This window comes from Puntigrus tetrazona, chromosome 12 (genome assembly GCF_018831695.1).
Source record: "Puntigrus tetrazona isolate hp1 chromosome 12, ASM1883169v1, whole genome shotgun sequence".
Lineage (NCBI taxonomy): Eukaryota > Metazoa > Chordata > Actinopteri > Cypriniformes > Cyprinidae > Puntigrus > Puntigrus tetrazona.
In genome coordinates, this window is record NC_056710.1 from 16,168,166 (window position 1) to 16,184,049 (window position 15,884).

At 37.1% G+C, this 15,884-nt stretch overlaps 1 protein-coding gene across 1 annotated transcript; it reads right to left on the reverse strand.

Annotated features, from left to right (window-relative positions):
• Positions 1–7,472: 7,472 nt before the first annotated feature.
• kcnj2a (potassium inwardly rectifying channel subfamily J member 2a) lies at positions 7,473–15,764 on the reverse strand. The gene is made up of 2 exons (XM_043254099.1): positions 13,917–15,764; positions 7,473–11,218 (listed from the first exon to the last, which is right to left on the reverse strand). Exon 2 carries the CDS (start codon positions 10,971–10,973, stop codon positions 9,690–9,692), a length of 1,284 nt encoding a protein of 427 aa, XP_043110034.1. The 5' UTR covers positions 10,974–11,218; positions 13,917–15,764; the 3' UTR covers positions 7,473–9,689.
• Positions 15,765–15,884: the final 120 nt, after the last annotated feature.

Sequence of the window (15,884 nt, forward strand, 5' to 3'; positions counted from 1 at the left end):
CTATTTACTATTTAAGTACATGGGTATTAGATACTTTTAATATAAAGTGGGAACAAAAAGTCTTACAGATTTGGAACAACATGAAGGTTTTTCATTTCAATTATGAACCGTTTTATTAAAATATATAAATATAAAATGAATGCTCCCGGAAGACCTACTATTATTATTTTTAGCTCTAATAACTGCTTACTTGTTTTGAGTTTGGACCCTGTAGCAAGCTATTTTACCCCAGAATAAGTGGTGAATTGTTAAAAAGATGACAAGCATGGGGTTCAACAACAAAAAAAAGTGGTATTTGAGTCCCCATTCAGCCCCGTCTGGGCTATGATGCTTCTTAATAAACAATGATGAATTAAAAGCAAAGATGATTTCCACTGTCCTGATAAAAACCAGGCGAAAGCTCTCAGGGTGATGGGGTAAAAATAAACAGACCAATAAATTCCATCTGATTGATATAAAAAATAGCTGGATGTGCATTCAAGTTTGGAATTTCACAATCTCCAGTATCTTTATCAAACTATAAAGATATGTGGGATTAACACTTGAGCTATAATACTGCAGCTGCCCACCGCTGACTAAATTCTCCCTACAACACTGATCTATTTCAGTCAGGATTATTATAGTGGGATAGATGAATGGAAAAATACAACTTCATTGTCTCTTCACCAACATTACCCCAGTGACCCAGGGGATGGGAGAGATGACTCAGTAAGCAAATAAACCCATCTAGATCAGAAAATGTATGGAGAGATAAATGACATGTAAGGTCATGGCAAGTCTTCGTTCCAGTCCGCAGGTCAGTGGATGTTGACAGCCATCATAACTGTTCTCTTGAACTACTAAAAGAATGTTGTGGCAACCACAAAAGACTCAAGATTAAATTAAAATCAGACATGCCTTGTTTTTGCTGGAAAATGTTGACCTAAAACAAGTCCCAGTCTCTCATATCCCTTGAAGAGCACTGACTTGAAAAAAACAATCAAAATCATTTCTGCATCACCAGTTCCTATTCTTTTCCACATCTAAACGCTGTAGTTTATAACTGTGATTGACCAGGGGAACATTTTTTAGGTTTTAACCCCTTGCCAGGTCCGAATAGTCTACCAGAGACCAGCTGCTAAAGGCCTGAACTCTGCTTCACACTGTGCGATTGTCCTGTCAAGGTCATATCTATATGCGCCAGATCTATCTCCTGTCCATCAGGGCTAATTCTGTCTCACACAGGAGAGGAAACGTGAGGATGTTTGTTTAGAGGGATATATACGCACAAACAATGCCATGCCCTGTCCTGCAGAATAATACAGGTTGTTTTAGTGGGTCTCGTATTAAAATGCCCCTATTATGGCTAATGAAAGATTTATATTTTGGATGAACAATATGCTAATGTTTCATGTTGATGTAACAGCTTGGGTTAAAAACATTTCATTTGATATTTGATATATTGAAAGAGTCGACTCTTTCTTTCAAGGGAAAGTAACTACAAGATGCACTTTTTAAATTTAAATTTAAAACTTTGCAGGATATTTTAATTTACCCAGAGCTGTATTTCACACAACGTGAAAGGTCATTTTTAAAAATCCATAATAAAGGCACTTTAAATATATACAGAATTTTTCCATTAAATTAACAGCGGCGTCTTAAGTGTTTTCTTAAATCTGATCGAAGGGAACACAGTGAAATTCCGCAGACATTCCCATTTAAGGTGCAAAAATGTTCTCAATGTTCTCTTTTATGAGGCTGTCATTTACTGTCAAGTGTAAAAATTGTCCAGGTATCATCTGGTTTTATAACTGATATATAGAGCTATAAGGTCTTTGAGCCAGAGCTAAATATTTGGTCTTAATACTTTTAACAGGATGCTGTGAAATAGAGCAGATGGAACATGAAATTAAAAGTTTGAGTATCAGTGCATTTGACCTTTATAACGGAAGCTTTAAAACGGAATGCACGGTTTTGGGCACTGTTGTAAAACTGGGTATCATTGTCTTTTGGAGTTGGTTATGGCGTATGTTCTTCACGGTGCGTTTGGGTACCGTACCTTAAATTCTACACTGCTTTCCCATTACCAACAAACTTCAGGACATTACCAGTGTAGAAAAGTTTGCAAGTACCAGTGAAATCCGTTTTGCAGGACACAGCTTGCAGCCTCGGGCTTCATTCACCTGGCAGATGTTAGAAACTTTAGGGAATTTATGTTGCGTCATCAGTTTTTGCAGAGTTATCGCACTATACCTGCAGTTCTCTGAAACTTTCAGCAATTAGATCTCATGAATATTTGCGTGCTGTTCAGTCCAGTTATAGGTGACATCCCCTGATACAGGTGTATCGAATGTTGCATTATTCATCTCAACAGCTGTTTTTTATTCATGCAATATTCATAAAAAATGTTTTGCACCCATATCAGGAACAAATCTCCCACCGACCGCAGGTTATGCCGAGTTATTCTCATTAACAAATAACATGGCAGAGCAGGGGAAGAATGAGCTTACCGACATGCCACCGAGGCCATAGAGAACAAAGCGTAGCAGACTGGTATTAAAAGAAGGGTTTCTGAGAAACATGCTAAAAATGACACATGCTGCCCAGCGACAGCAGGGTTCTTTTCTCTCTTTTTACTCTAATATAGAACTTACATCAGAAAAACAGATGGACAGAATACCAAAGTTTCTGAGAATTGCAAATAATTCAGAACTCCACAGAATTTAAAATGTTCTTTTTGATCTAATTGAGAATAATTTATCTTGCCTTTGTGCGTGTGTGTGTTTAGATGAAATTACCACAGCTCTTTCCTGACGTGTCAAGCTGATAGTGTTACGATATTATTTTTTATTGCTAATAGTTAAAAGAAGAAAAGTAAAAAATTTCTCAAATGACATTTTGGTTACTGATTGTTTGTTTATCAGGCCCCATGTTCTGCCCTACTAAGGAAAGTTCAAGTGAAGAGTTTATTATTTTTATTGACATTTTTGCAATTCTCAGTCCAATAAATCATTCGCAGCATGTGCCGTGGATTTGATTTTGTTTTCTGTTCTCTCTTTCCTTTTTTTCTCACTTTCTCACAACTACGTTTCTAAATCCGTTCTGACTACACAGTACGAAAATCTTGTTTGCCTTATTATTAGGGGGTTTGCTGCAAAAGTGAAAGATCTCATGTCATCAGCTTGAAAAGGACTGATTGTTTAAATCCATGTTCCATGTTTCATGTTCTGTCATGTCCCGCATACTTCATGTAACTGTTAGTTGTGAAATTGCGCTCTACACGTTTTGGGTATGACAGAATTTGAGCTATTTTCTGAAGGATGCTGCTGCAAAACAGGAGATCGTGTGAAACCGGAATAGTGTGCTCAATGAACAGACACAACAGCGTGAGGATCACAGGCTTACAGCAGAGCTCGGAGTGTCTGATAGAGCAGTTTCCCAGACGGTGGCTTGTTAGAAGGTTTTTTCCGGTGATAGTTTGGTACACAGATTGTTTTGTGTTGCCTGGACAAGGGCCTCTGAGTTCAGCATTGTTTATCCTCCCTTCAGATCACAGCTGGGCATAAAATCTTAAAAGAAATTACCTGTTTGTGGACTGATACACGCAGATCCTTTCTAGATAAACCAGACCTCAAAATCATTAACCTTTTCATGGACATTTAGTCGAAGGTCAGATTCCTTAAGTAATAAAACAAAATGCTTGAGAACTTTTAAAACGGAAAGTTCCAAACCTTTATAAATGTCTTTGTTCTGTCGAACATAAAGGAAGATATTTTGAAAAATGTTTGCACCATTGACTTCCAAAGTAGGAAAACAATACTATGGAAGTCAATGGTGACTCAACTTTCTTGATGGTTTCTGGTTTCAAACTATGATGACAGAATTTTCATTTTTGGGTGAACTGTTCCTTTAAGTACCACTGTGAAAGGCAGTTTAATATTTCCGTATTGGAATAAATAAAACTGTTAAATGGGTCGTATCAGGAGTAATAACATTTTCCGTTGATCTTCTTGAGATACAGAGGTTCATTCTGCTTTGAAAACATTCTGGGGGAAAATTGTGCCCGCTGATAGCACTGTTTACTTGCACGTGCACTGATTTAGTGGCCGATGCTCTCTAAAGAAGTTATCCAAATCATGTAATGTAACAAAATTAGTGTGGAACACAATTTGCTAGCAATTCCTGGTCTTGCAGGCATATTCTGAACAAGAGCAGTAGAACACTGTGATACTTTAATGCTGCGATGATTGCTAGAAAAACAAATATATGTCCACTATCTGCTTTAATAATAAATATGTTACTACTTATGATAGTAGGCTATATACATTTTTATTTGTATAAAAATATTAGGTGCATTTGCAGTAAATCAAAAGCTAAAACAATGCAGGCAACACATACAAACAGACAATTGTATATTCAGATAATTATATATTTATATTTATATATGCACACATTCTAAAATGTAATTATTACTAGCTAAAATGCAATAAAAATACCATTTACATCATATGCAATGAGAATGTTTATTTTAGGGTAAAAGTTTACTTAATGTTTAAAAGGATAAAAATGAAACCAAAAATCTAAATGATACCTATTTTTGTGTAACGCTCATGTCTGAAATGGGCAGAAAGATTAAATAAAAAAATGCATTAGATGGCATCATTAAGAATTATTATTTATCATATTGGTTTGCTTTGATGCATACTTGTAATTGACTGAAGAATATACATTTTTTTAACCTAAATAAATGAGTTTAAATCTAGAATCTTTAAGCAATGAGGAACCAGAAGGTTTGTTACAACATGTTCGACTCTCATGAGAAATCTAAAAAACGCGGGTGGAGTTATAGAAGTGGAGGGGGGGAAAATTCACCTACTAAGCAGTGTTACTCATGCATCTTTCCCAACAATGTGATCCCTTCAGACAGGAAGCACAGACTCAAAGCGCCTTTCCTGGTCACCGCATTAAATGAATAATTCAATAAATAAATGGAATATTAAATGGTGTGACCGGAAAAGGGTTGACACCCTACTCCTTATTTTCCCACCAGTTTAACAGCCTGTCCCATACGATACAGCCCCCCTTATGTGTGAGATATAATCATTTTTCAAACCCTCTTTAAACTTTCATTTCTTCCACATCTATACTATGCCTTTTTAATTTGTCCTTGATTCCAATGAAATCTTCCAGTTTGACATAATTCATTAAAATATTTGTGCATTTACTATATATTTTTGGTTTCTAATTGCTGTACTTTCATAGTCAATTTATAATGCCAGTTTTACAAAATTTTAAATCTAAATCTGATTTACAATGCCTTTATTGAAATTTGGTGTAGTGCATCATATTGCTGTAAAATTAGTCTGCACGCATGAATTATGCTGGCACATATGTTCCCATCAGGACTACTGTTAACCATTGTTAATAGAAACTAAAACTTAAATCATGAATAATATTATTACGTGAAATGAAATTCATTCATCTCACTTTCATTTAGTTTGTTGATTTACAAAAATAACTAACTAAACCTAAAATAAAATTATTAAAAACTATACAGACGTAAAATTACCAATTACTAAAATTACTGAAGAAAATACTTAAAATCTCTACAACTTTAAAACGAAAATGAAAAAAAGATTCTAAAAGAACAAAATCATATTAAGAATAAAAACCATAGCTTATTAGTATCAATAATACAAATATGTTTTATTTATTTATTTTATTTTACATTTTCTGTTTCAATGTTTTTATTTTTGTTACTTTTTGCTATTGTTCCAGTGTATTCATGTTTAAAACATGCACATTTTTAAAACATGTCATTTTTTTTAAATAGTGAAGAGAACTAATGCAATGCCATGTACAGTTTAAAAAAAACCCCATAATATTATACAGTTGAAAAGTCAGGTTTATTTTTATTTTTCTCATTGTCCTTTTTTCTTGTCCCTATCTACATCATCAGACGATTTGCTAATGAGTATTAACGAACAGAGCAGATGAGGTGACACACAGTCAAACACACACACACACACACACACACACACACACACACACACACACACACACACACACACACTGCTAGTTCCTTCCTTTTCCATTGCTCCAAAAATCCAGGCTACCTCAGCTGACATTAGTGTCAATCTAAGCCTCCTGTGTATAGAGATATTTTCCATGGCACCAATCTGAATCAAGTTTCTCCATCATTTTTCTTAAACACAAATCTTGTGCTGGATGTGCAGAGCACGACAGTCATCCCTATTTGGTATTACTTAAGATCTCATTTCCTTTCCCTAACAAGCTGGTATTTCTCATCTTGACATAATGGTGGTAGGTCATACAGAGATCTGGTGTGAGAAGTGTGAAAGTGAGTCCTTTAAAGTTAGTAGCACTTATGAAAAAAGAAATGACACGTCGATGAAGATCATTTTTAAAGCACTAAAAGCTCTAGACGTCAACTCCAGCAGCTTGTTGACAATTGCACAGCAGTTTTTCTTCCTCCTTCTAATGGTTTTGCTTTTCAATTTACTCTCTCTGTAGTACTTTTGTTCACTTTGGGTCATATGTTTTTTTTTTACAGGTGTGTCAAGATGCGGCAAAGAGCTGCTTTGAGTTGAAATTAATGAAGAGAGTGAGTTTTTGTGAGGATACTAAACTTCTGCTTTATATCTCACGGTAACAGGCTATGTTAAGTAAGTCGTGGCCATGACCTGGCCTGGGATACAGCTGACCCCAAAAACATTTTTGATAAATAGGTAGATAACAGACATGAACCCACTGAGTTGGAAAATAAAATATATGGGTGTTTCTTCAACTATGAGCACTTTCAATCCAGTTGACATTTACAACATAAACTGTATTTAAGGTACTTTTCATTGTACAATTTATTTATCCACTTATATTATATATATATATCAGTAAATGTAAATACATCACAGAACATTTCCACCACATCTCAGATTATGTTTTGTAGTTTTATATTTGGTAAAAAAAAATTACATTTTAGAAATAATATATATGTTGCTTTTTTTGTCTTCTTAAGTGTAATTTTAGCTAGCATTTGAAAATGACTCTAAGTACTGAAATGATTGTATTATTATAAATTTTTAGATTTAGCTTAGCTTCATTTATTTTATGATTGAAAACCTGGGCCTGTTACAGGGTAAAACAGTGCAATTTATATATAAGGGCTAAAAAACGTTTTAATGTTATCATAATATAATAAACACACAGAGGTTAAAAATCAACCCATGTGACATAAAAGTGCCTTAAATTGAAGAAGCATCCATAAGTTAAAGAATATGTACTTTTATGATGTCTTTAAAAAATATTATTATAAGACAATTTTATAGCATCTGTCCGTAGTTTACAACATTCAAGCTGTATATCTGTTTTATGTGTTATGCTTAGTCTTTCCAGTGTTTTCAATATTTATTTAAAGAACTTACCAATCCAAGTTACCCAAAGAACACAGTGACTTTTGACCATTCAATCTCGTTTTATTGAAAAATGAAATAAAATAGCATGTACAATAATAATTACAATAATAATAATTATAATAAGAACAACAATAATATTAATCATAATATAAAAATCTGTACATTCCATTGTTTTCTTTCAGTACAATAGGGAAGACTGATACAAAAAACGACTGCATAAAGTATGGGGATATTTACAACAGAAAGAAAGAAACGCTGCCTGTAGACCCACAGTCATTAAAAGGAGCATTTTCTTTCGAACAAGTAGCCCGGCGAGAACCAGGTGCACTGCGTATCTGGCTGTTCATCAAGCGTCTCTTGAAAAAGGACATGCCAAAAACAAAAAAAGAAAAGCTATGGATGACGCAGCATTGATAGCAATTGATACTCTTTTGTACTTTTAACACAGCTGCATAACATGCAGTATTTTCAAAATAAATATCCCCTAATTTTATTGTCTCCTTTTATAGAGCTTTCCGGAGAACATGCTCTAGTGGCTGTTTTGGGTTACTTAAGAAATTTTTAAGAAAAAGCAAGGGTGAGAGGAGACACGTTAGACATCACAATCAAACGTCAAGTGATATCTCAGGAGCACATTTTGTGTGCAAGTGCGGTTCTGAGCTCAGATTCTGTGTTCTGATTGTCATTGGATCACAGTACCATGATCTCAGTCTACATACCCAGTCCTCGGTACACCTGCCAAACAAGTCATTAGGGTTGTATTGCAGTTTGTCAGGCAAGACAAGAGGTTAGAGTTGATTGAGAAATAATTAATTATTACAGAGGTTTAAAGTCAGAAGGGAGAGTGGATTCTGTTTTCTGTCTTGTTTTCTTCCATTACAGCCCAAACCGTTCGGCCAATATACACTCACGCAGTCTGTAAATGAAACTATATGTAATCCATGCAAATAGAACCTTAAATCTAAAGGTTTTCTAGCAACTTTTTCCAACCCAGTCACTCATGTAGCACTAAACCACAGTAACACTGCAGTTACGGGATAGAAAGGAGGGTTTGAAAATAAGGTAGGCTAACCTGTAGCTCTTATTTCCAATGGGCTTTGTTATTCATAGTCTTATACACATTTGGCTTTGAATAAGAAAATAATCAATAAAAATAAACCATATATGTGCGTAAGCAAACAAAAACCATTTCTTTTCACTTACAAATATATATATTTTTTACTCCACGTCATGACTTGTCCTATTGTCCTACGTCTAATAAAAGGATTTGATGCATTCTTTATGAAAGATCACTTTGAATACTCTTTGGTTTAAGTCTAAAACTCTATAATATGCAACATAGCAGCACTTGTAGAAAGACATTCATTAACACGTTCACTCTCTTTGTCCACGGGGACGTGACGACTGTGATTCTCATTCTGATACTGATCTAAAGACCCTGTCTGATATATATATCGCAATAAACAGGCATGTTCCTGTGCATTTCTCCTTTCAGATGAAATGTTCTATGGAGGGCTTCCAACTTAAAGTATTTTTTTAAAGGGTAGACACAAAGTTGTCTGTATTCCCAAATAGAGGTCTAGACCTAAGCCCCCTAAAAGGTTGTTCCAGAAATACCCAAAGCCTCACATAAAGACCTGTGGATTTAAATAGAAAAGAAAGGAGGGGATGATGTAATAATTAACTAGACGGTAGGAACAGGAATTTTTAGTGATACTTAAGACATGGACTAACACTCCTGGCTGTTTTTTTTCTGATTTGTATAATGCCGTATTGATAATATTAAGCACTTATTTTTTGCAGCTATTCAAAAATGCCCAATGTAAAATTTCAGAATTTTTCACAATATTATCAACTTTGGTAGCAGCATGAGTAAAAGGCTGAATGAAAATATTGGTCTGAGCTCGAATCGTTTTCACATCTTTGGACAGCTGCACATGGACACATGCCTGCTCATTTTCAAGTTTTGCCAACCGGTTACATCCTCTCGGCTTCACGTCATTCAGAAGCAACGGTCTAAAAAGGTAGTGTCACCTAAATGGGGAACTCTCTCTCTCTCTCTCCTTTGATGTGCATTCTTCATTAGCTGTGCAGTGCCTCTATGCTGTGTTTTATTTAACCATGCATACTCGTAAGAACACTCTTGTACAGTTTCTCTGTCGATTCCTCCTCGTAACTGTACCGTTAGCTTGAGTCTGCCTCGCCGAGGGGCTCAGTTCAGCTCAATGTGCCTGTATGAAGAGGTGTCTGTAAAACCTTTCCGCTAGTTCTGCACAGTCATATTTCAGATTCCCGCCGTAGAGGCCGCGGTTCTAAGGGAACGGTGGCCTGGCTGTGGTCAGAGTCTGAGCTAGTGTCCGTGTTTGTGCCGCCAGGACCCAGGCTGTCCCCAGTCCCCTCCTCTTTGTCCTCTTTGCTTGAAAGGGCCACCTCGTTCTCATAGCAAAAAGAATTTGAGTTGGATAGGATATATTTTTTCTCAGCAAGGTCCCTTGCGCTGCACAGGGGGGTGCTGGGCACTTCATAGGTCTTGTGAAAACGAGAGTAGTCTACTTTGTAATAGTTTTTCTCCTCGAAGAGGACGGGTTCAAATCTGTGTCCCCAAAGGATCTCACTGGCCACGTAGGAGCTGCGGCACTGGGTGGTCATGGCCGTGGCCTCCACCATGCCCTCCAGGATAACTACGATTTCAAAATCAGAGTTCTCCATTTCCTGTTTGCTCATGTCGTAGAAAGGGCTGTCCTCGTCGATCTCATGGACGATGGTGATCGGTGACACCAAGAAGATGCGGTCAATCCCACTGTCAAAGCCCACGTCGATGTCCATCTGGTCTAGAGGGATAAACTCTCCTTCAGCTGTGGTGCGAGATCTAAGGAGCTGAGCTCGAACGTGAGCCTCTACCAGGTGGCTTTTGCGCAAGTTGCCCACCCTCCACATCAGACACAGCTTATTGTCCCTCATGGCCACCGTAGCATTGTGGCTGAACACCAGAGTTTCGTTCCGCTTCTTGGGCTTTGCCATCTTAGCCATGACGGCACCGATGATGAAGGCGTCAATGATGCAGCCGACTATGCTCTGAAATACAACCATGAACACGGCGATGGGGCACTCGTCTGTGACATAGCGATACCCGTAGCCGATGGTGGTCTGTGTCTCGATCGAGAAGAGAAAGGCAGCCGTGAAGGTGCTGACATTGGAGACACACTTAGGCCCGTCGTTCTCCAGATCTCCATGAAATATTGCAACCAGCCAGAAGATACATCCAAAAAACAGCCATGACAGCAGGAAGGCCAAGCAGAAGATAACGAACATCCATCGCCAGCGAATGTCCACGCACGTGGTGAAGATGTCGGCCAGGTAGCGCTGGCTCTTCTCACTTACGTTGATGAACTGCACGTTGCAGTGTCCGTCTTTCTTGACAAACCTGCTTTGGGTCTGGTGACGGGTGTGGACTTTACCCTTCCCGTTACCGTACCCATTTGGCACCGCAGCAGTGGCCAACTTCATACCGTCCTCCTCTGATGACACGATGCTGTAGCGGTTGGCCCGCACACTTCCCATCACCTCAGTCTGGGAGGTCTGTGCTGTTTCTGCTTTGGAAAACAGTCTTAGTTTCTGGAAAAAGCGTTGGAGAAACAGTTTTGAAACACTCGAGGGGACCAACACAAGCAGGAAATGGGTTTGTTCAGAGCCGGACGCAGGAGGCGTCTCTTTGCTCCAGTTGGACCTTTGATTGACAGAAAGGGCCAAGGATGGGGCGATCACTCGGTTCTCATCTGCTCTGCTGATATCATTGATCAAATGTCCTATCGGAAACAAGAAACAAGATACATGTTAACATTAATTGGCTGAGACTGTAAACTCCACCTTCTCTTAACATGAACATTCACTGAACTGAATTTTTGGATCTAACAGTGCACAGGACCCCGAGACCAAATGTGATGCACATAATTCTCACGCATTCTCATGCAAGTCTCAGCTTGAACTGATAAATTTGTACACTGATTATATCAGAAATGTTAACATTTTAGTATCACATGAAATAATTCTAACTTTGATGCATGTGGTATGTGCTTAATCAAAAACTCATACTTTGAAACTTTAGAGCACCCTGACCATTCCTTTCAGAAAAAAACAGCAGTGTAAGCCAACAAGACTTCACTCATAATGGACAAAATAACAGAACCCAAGTTCTCTAAATCATCAGTGAGGCTGTGAAATAAAAGATGTGAAGTAAATAGTTTCTTGTTTGAATGTGATTTTTTTTATTATGGATCATCAGTTGTCCACCAAAATGACCAACACCTGTGTCAATTTATTTTTGTCAAAAAAACATTTCTTGAATACAGTGACATTTTACTAGGCAGTAAACCACAACACATGCCATGCCAACCTGTTGATTTATGCTTTCTCCCATATAGTGTACTTGCCCACAGGACCATTAATAATACCCGTTTTCACATACTGTGCTAACCAGGATAAGGGTGAATGGAAAATTGGTTTGCTCAGTCACGTGTGTCTATTACCTATGCACTCATTTAAATTGGTAAAAACGTATCTATAATCGGCAGTGGGTTCCTTAAAGCTCTATTCAAAACCTTTACAGTATCCTCTGTGTATTTAACATGTTATCTATTTTTAGTGTACTAAACAATAATAAAATGCTTTTAAAGAGTGTCTCACAGGATATTCACAAATCATCAGAAAAAGGTCACCACAGGTATTCCAGGTAAAAAGCTGGTCTTTTCCATGAAAGTCCAGTGCTATTAAAAAGACTTGTTCCCTAAAGGATTTTTGACATTTTAAAAGTCAAACAGGGAAATAGAACTAATTTAGTCGAAAGAGAACACATGCGTTCTCTGATCAGATTTGTTCTTGCGTCCAACCTCTTCATATACTGTCTCAAAGTACATTCTGAACTATTACTTAAACATCAGCAAAGGTAAAAACAAGCTAAGACTGGTTTGCAGTAGGGTGCAGAGCAGGGACTGAGACGAGGCTTGTTGACTTGAGAGCTTGTCCTCTGGGACCTCATCTTCTCTCTCAGCAGTATAATGACAGCCCTGTGACAATTCCCCAGGGAGGGCTAAAACACTACTCATTAAAGCTCCTATTCTGCCCTCAATGTTCTTAGCAACCATAACTGAAAAGAAAGGTCTCATTTTGTCTTATTTAGCAAATGCACGAAACTTATTTAGCAAATGCACGAAACAGAGAAGGATCTGAAAGAGAAAAAGACAGCGAGAGAGCAAGACGGAATGAACCCTGAGAAAATTCGTATTTAAACAGAAATAATTTTTTTATTAGGCTATATATATACTAGTAAGGACATTTCTGCCATCTAAAACAAAAGTAAGCGGTTTATTTTCTTTTGTTTTTTTCTAAAGGCATGTTTTCACATGTGGCCCCACAGACATTCAGATAAAGAGCAGGTTGAAAGATGCCATTATTTCTTACATGAAACATAATATGACAGTGTTTATATCTAGGAAAGATGTTTATTTTGATGGCGTGGACCAGTGAGGACCAATGGAAAATGTTACATAAAAGTCTACATTCTTTTGAGTGATCTAAGTAGGATTAATATTCCTAAAATATGGCTGCATATTTTAGGGAAATTCTTTTTGCCCTATCATATTTAACAGTTTACACTATGTGGTGTGCATAGACCTGACAATCAAGCTAAGCCCCAATTTAGCTGCCAATTGAAAGTCTTTCAGTGTTTAAGGCAGAAAAGAGGATCTGCGTGTCCGACTGACGCCTGACAACTGCTGAGCACAGCTGTGCTCCAAATATATTAGACAAATGCACACTTAGCAACATTGAGTTCAATAGAATAGACCACTAAGAACAATATCAGGCTATATAATATTTAACCTCACGTATTGCATGCAACAAAACAAATAATACAGTACTAAACCCCATATGCTCCTTTTATAAGGCAAATCTGTCAAGCAGAGAAGTATATGGAGAAGTCAACAGGTGTTGGTGGAAAAGGCATTCCCTTAATCTTGTTTCTATTGAATGACTTACTAATGCATAAAGGAATGAGACATTTAGGATGCTGTGTCACCTTGTGCATTTGTCTTCAAAGAAAATGAATATCAAATATTGAACACACATGTTTCATTGAAGTGTCATGCACATGGGAGTCAGAAATAAATGTAGAAATTACTTAGTAATATTATTAAACGGAGATCAAACTAAGATAACGTCTGATAACGTGATCTGCTTGTCGTTTTTTTTAAACTGATATGTGTCTGCTATAAACTTTCAATAGAGAGCTAAACAATGTTCTCACATATGTTTAGACTGTTATCAAAAGTCAAATATAACCGAGAACTCCACTAAAAGTCTCTTGTGCACTGAAAGAGCAACATCTGAATCGCTGTATTGTCAATGGAATGAAGTTAAAATGTATAGCACAAAACACTTTATATTGTCAAACAGTATTTTTATTTACAGTTGCATAAAATATGTCAGCAAATATATGTGCGACCTTACCTAGTCATTTGTAAATGAACACGAAAAAGTTCTCATAAATAAAAAATATCCCACGAATGGTTTTACTATCCACACTGTCTTCTCATTGATCTTGTTCTCTCCACGTAAAGTATTAGTAGTATTTGATATGAAGCATAAGAGCAAAACTCTCCACGTTCCTCCTCTTGTTTGCGGCGTGCGGTAACTCATGTGCTGTTTCTTCTAGGCTTCAAACCCATTTAAACAAGACGCAACGGCTAGCCACACCCCCTTTCTGAAAACCGCCAATCCGATGAGAGAGGGAGAGTTTCACGCGCGGATAAAACAGTCTTCCTCCCAGAGTGGAGAGCAAGTGAAACGCGGACCCACAGCGACTTGCAAATTAAGGCTTGAATCCCCCCGAAGGAAGCCAAAACAAAAGCATGTGGGTGTCTAAAAGTATGTATTCTTTCACAAGTATGTGTCAGCAGAGTTTTTAAACAACCTTTTCAACACAGTGGCAAGTTACACGTCGCGTGCGTCTGAGGAGGTAACCATAGCAACAGTACGATTTCTCTCACTGTTACTTTGACAAAATCGTAATTGCATAATTTAATAAGTCATAAATATAAGCGCAAGGTGATTTAACACGACAGTTTGTGAGTGAGGAACATTTGTAGCTGAAAAACAATATTGTGTATTTCTCTCACCGACCTCAGATATTTAACTATGAGTAAGAGTAAACATTTCCTGAAAGCACAATTTCCTGAAATAAAACAAAATTTAAAGCTTATTTTGTGGTTTATGGTAACGTTACGTATTTCTTTTCAACACGCATACTATAGGAATCACACAATATATCCTATGGGGTCCAAAGTCAGTTTTTATTTACCAGGCTCTAGAGAATTCTTTATGAAGATATTTTGTTTCAATAAACAAATTCTATACAAAACAATTTAACATGAAATGCTGTTGTGGCATTTAGTCTGGGGATATGCCATTGACTGAAAACAGTTCAGTCATACAGTCTGGAAACATGATATTTTGGGTTTTGCTATTATGAAATATGACCAACAAATACTATAGGATCCATTGTTTGTATTTCTGTATTTACTCTAAAGTAATTCAGGTATTTTTTGTCTTTCGGCGCCTTATATGATGACTGTGCATCGTATTATTGGGAATCAGTAATTCAAGACCATTTTGAAAGATCATTTATTGTTCAATCAGAGGAATGTTTCTCCTTCCCTTTATAAGTGGTCCAATGAAAACTCAGCAGTAAGTGTTCCACAGGCCTTTGCCCTTCCCGGCTGCTGCGTGTCACACACTGCTTACTTATCATAACTAATGAGCCGTGTTAAACTTTTATTTGTGAAGCCTGTTGCAAAGTGCTTATTTTAGTTACTTTCTTGTTCAAGTCTATAAATAATACAGACTATTTATAGGCGAAACGTGGTGCATGAGCTGTCCGGCCTCTGTTTACCTTTCAGCCTAATTTGAGGCGATGCTTGGACAGCACTGCATCCAACCACAAGGTGGAGGGCTGGAGACTTCACTTTCCGAGGAAAACCTCCTGGGACCCAGCAGTTTTATTCACTGTAGTAGACATATGTTTTTTGTTAATATCTCTGAGACCATACATGCCACTGTTTTGAATCCTGGTCTGTTTTGAAGAGGACATCCTGAACTTTTTTGCCATGCCAAATTATTGGATGTGGTCAGTGGGATAACATCAGTTTATGGTTTAATGATTTTAACAACAGTCATTTTATTAAATAAACATTTCAAAAAATTATCTAAAAAATGTTTGTGTACATATACAGTTTAATATATTGTAGCATAAATGTTTAAATATTTAAAAATTATAATAAAATGTGATGTCAATATTTTTCAATTGTTCGGTTGCAGGAGGTGAGGTCTCTTCAGTGATACATTACATAATGAAATCTAAACACTCATTTATCAACTGTTAGATTGTCCTTAAGGGAATTGGATGCTTGCTGTGTAAAT

Bases quoted from the DNA above. Each gene is read 5' to 3' on its own strand.
- kcnj2a (XM_043254099.1), bottom strand. From the start codon at position 10,973: ATGGGAAGTGTGCGGGCCAACCGCTACAGCATCGTGTCATCAGAGGAG.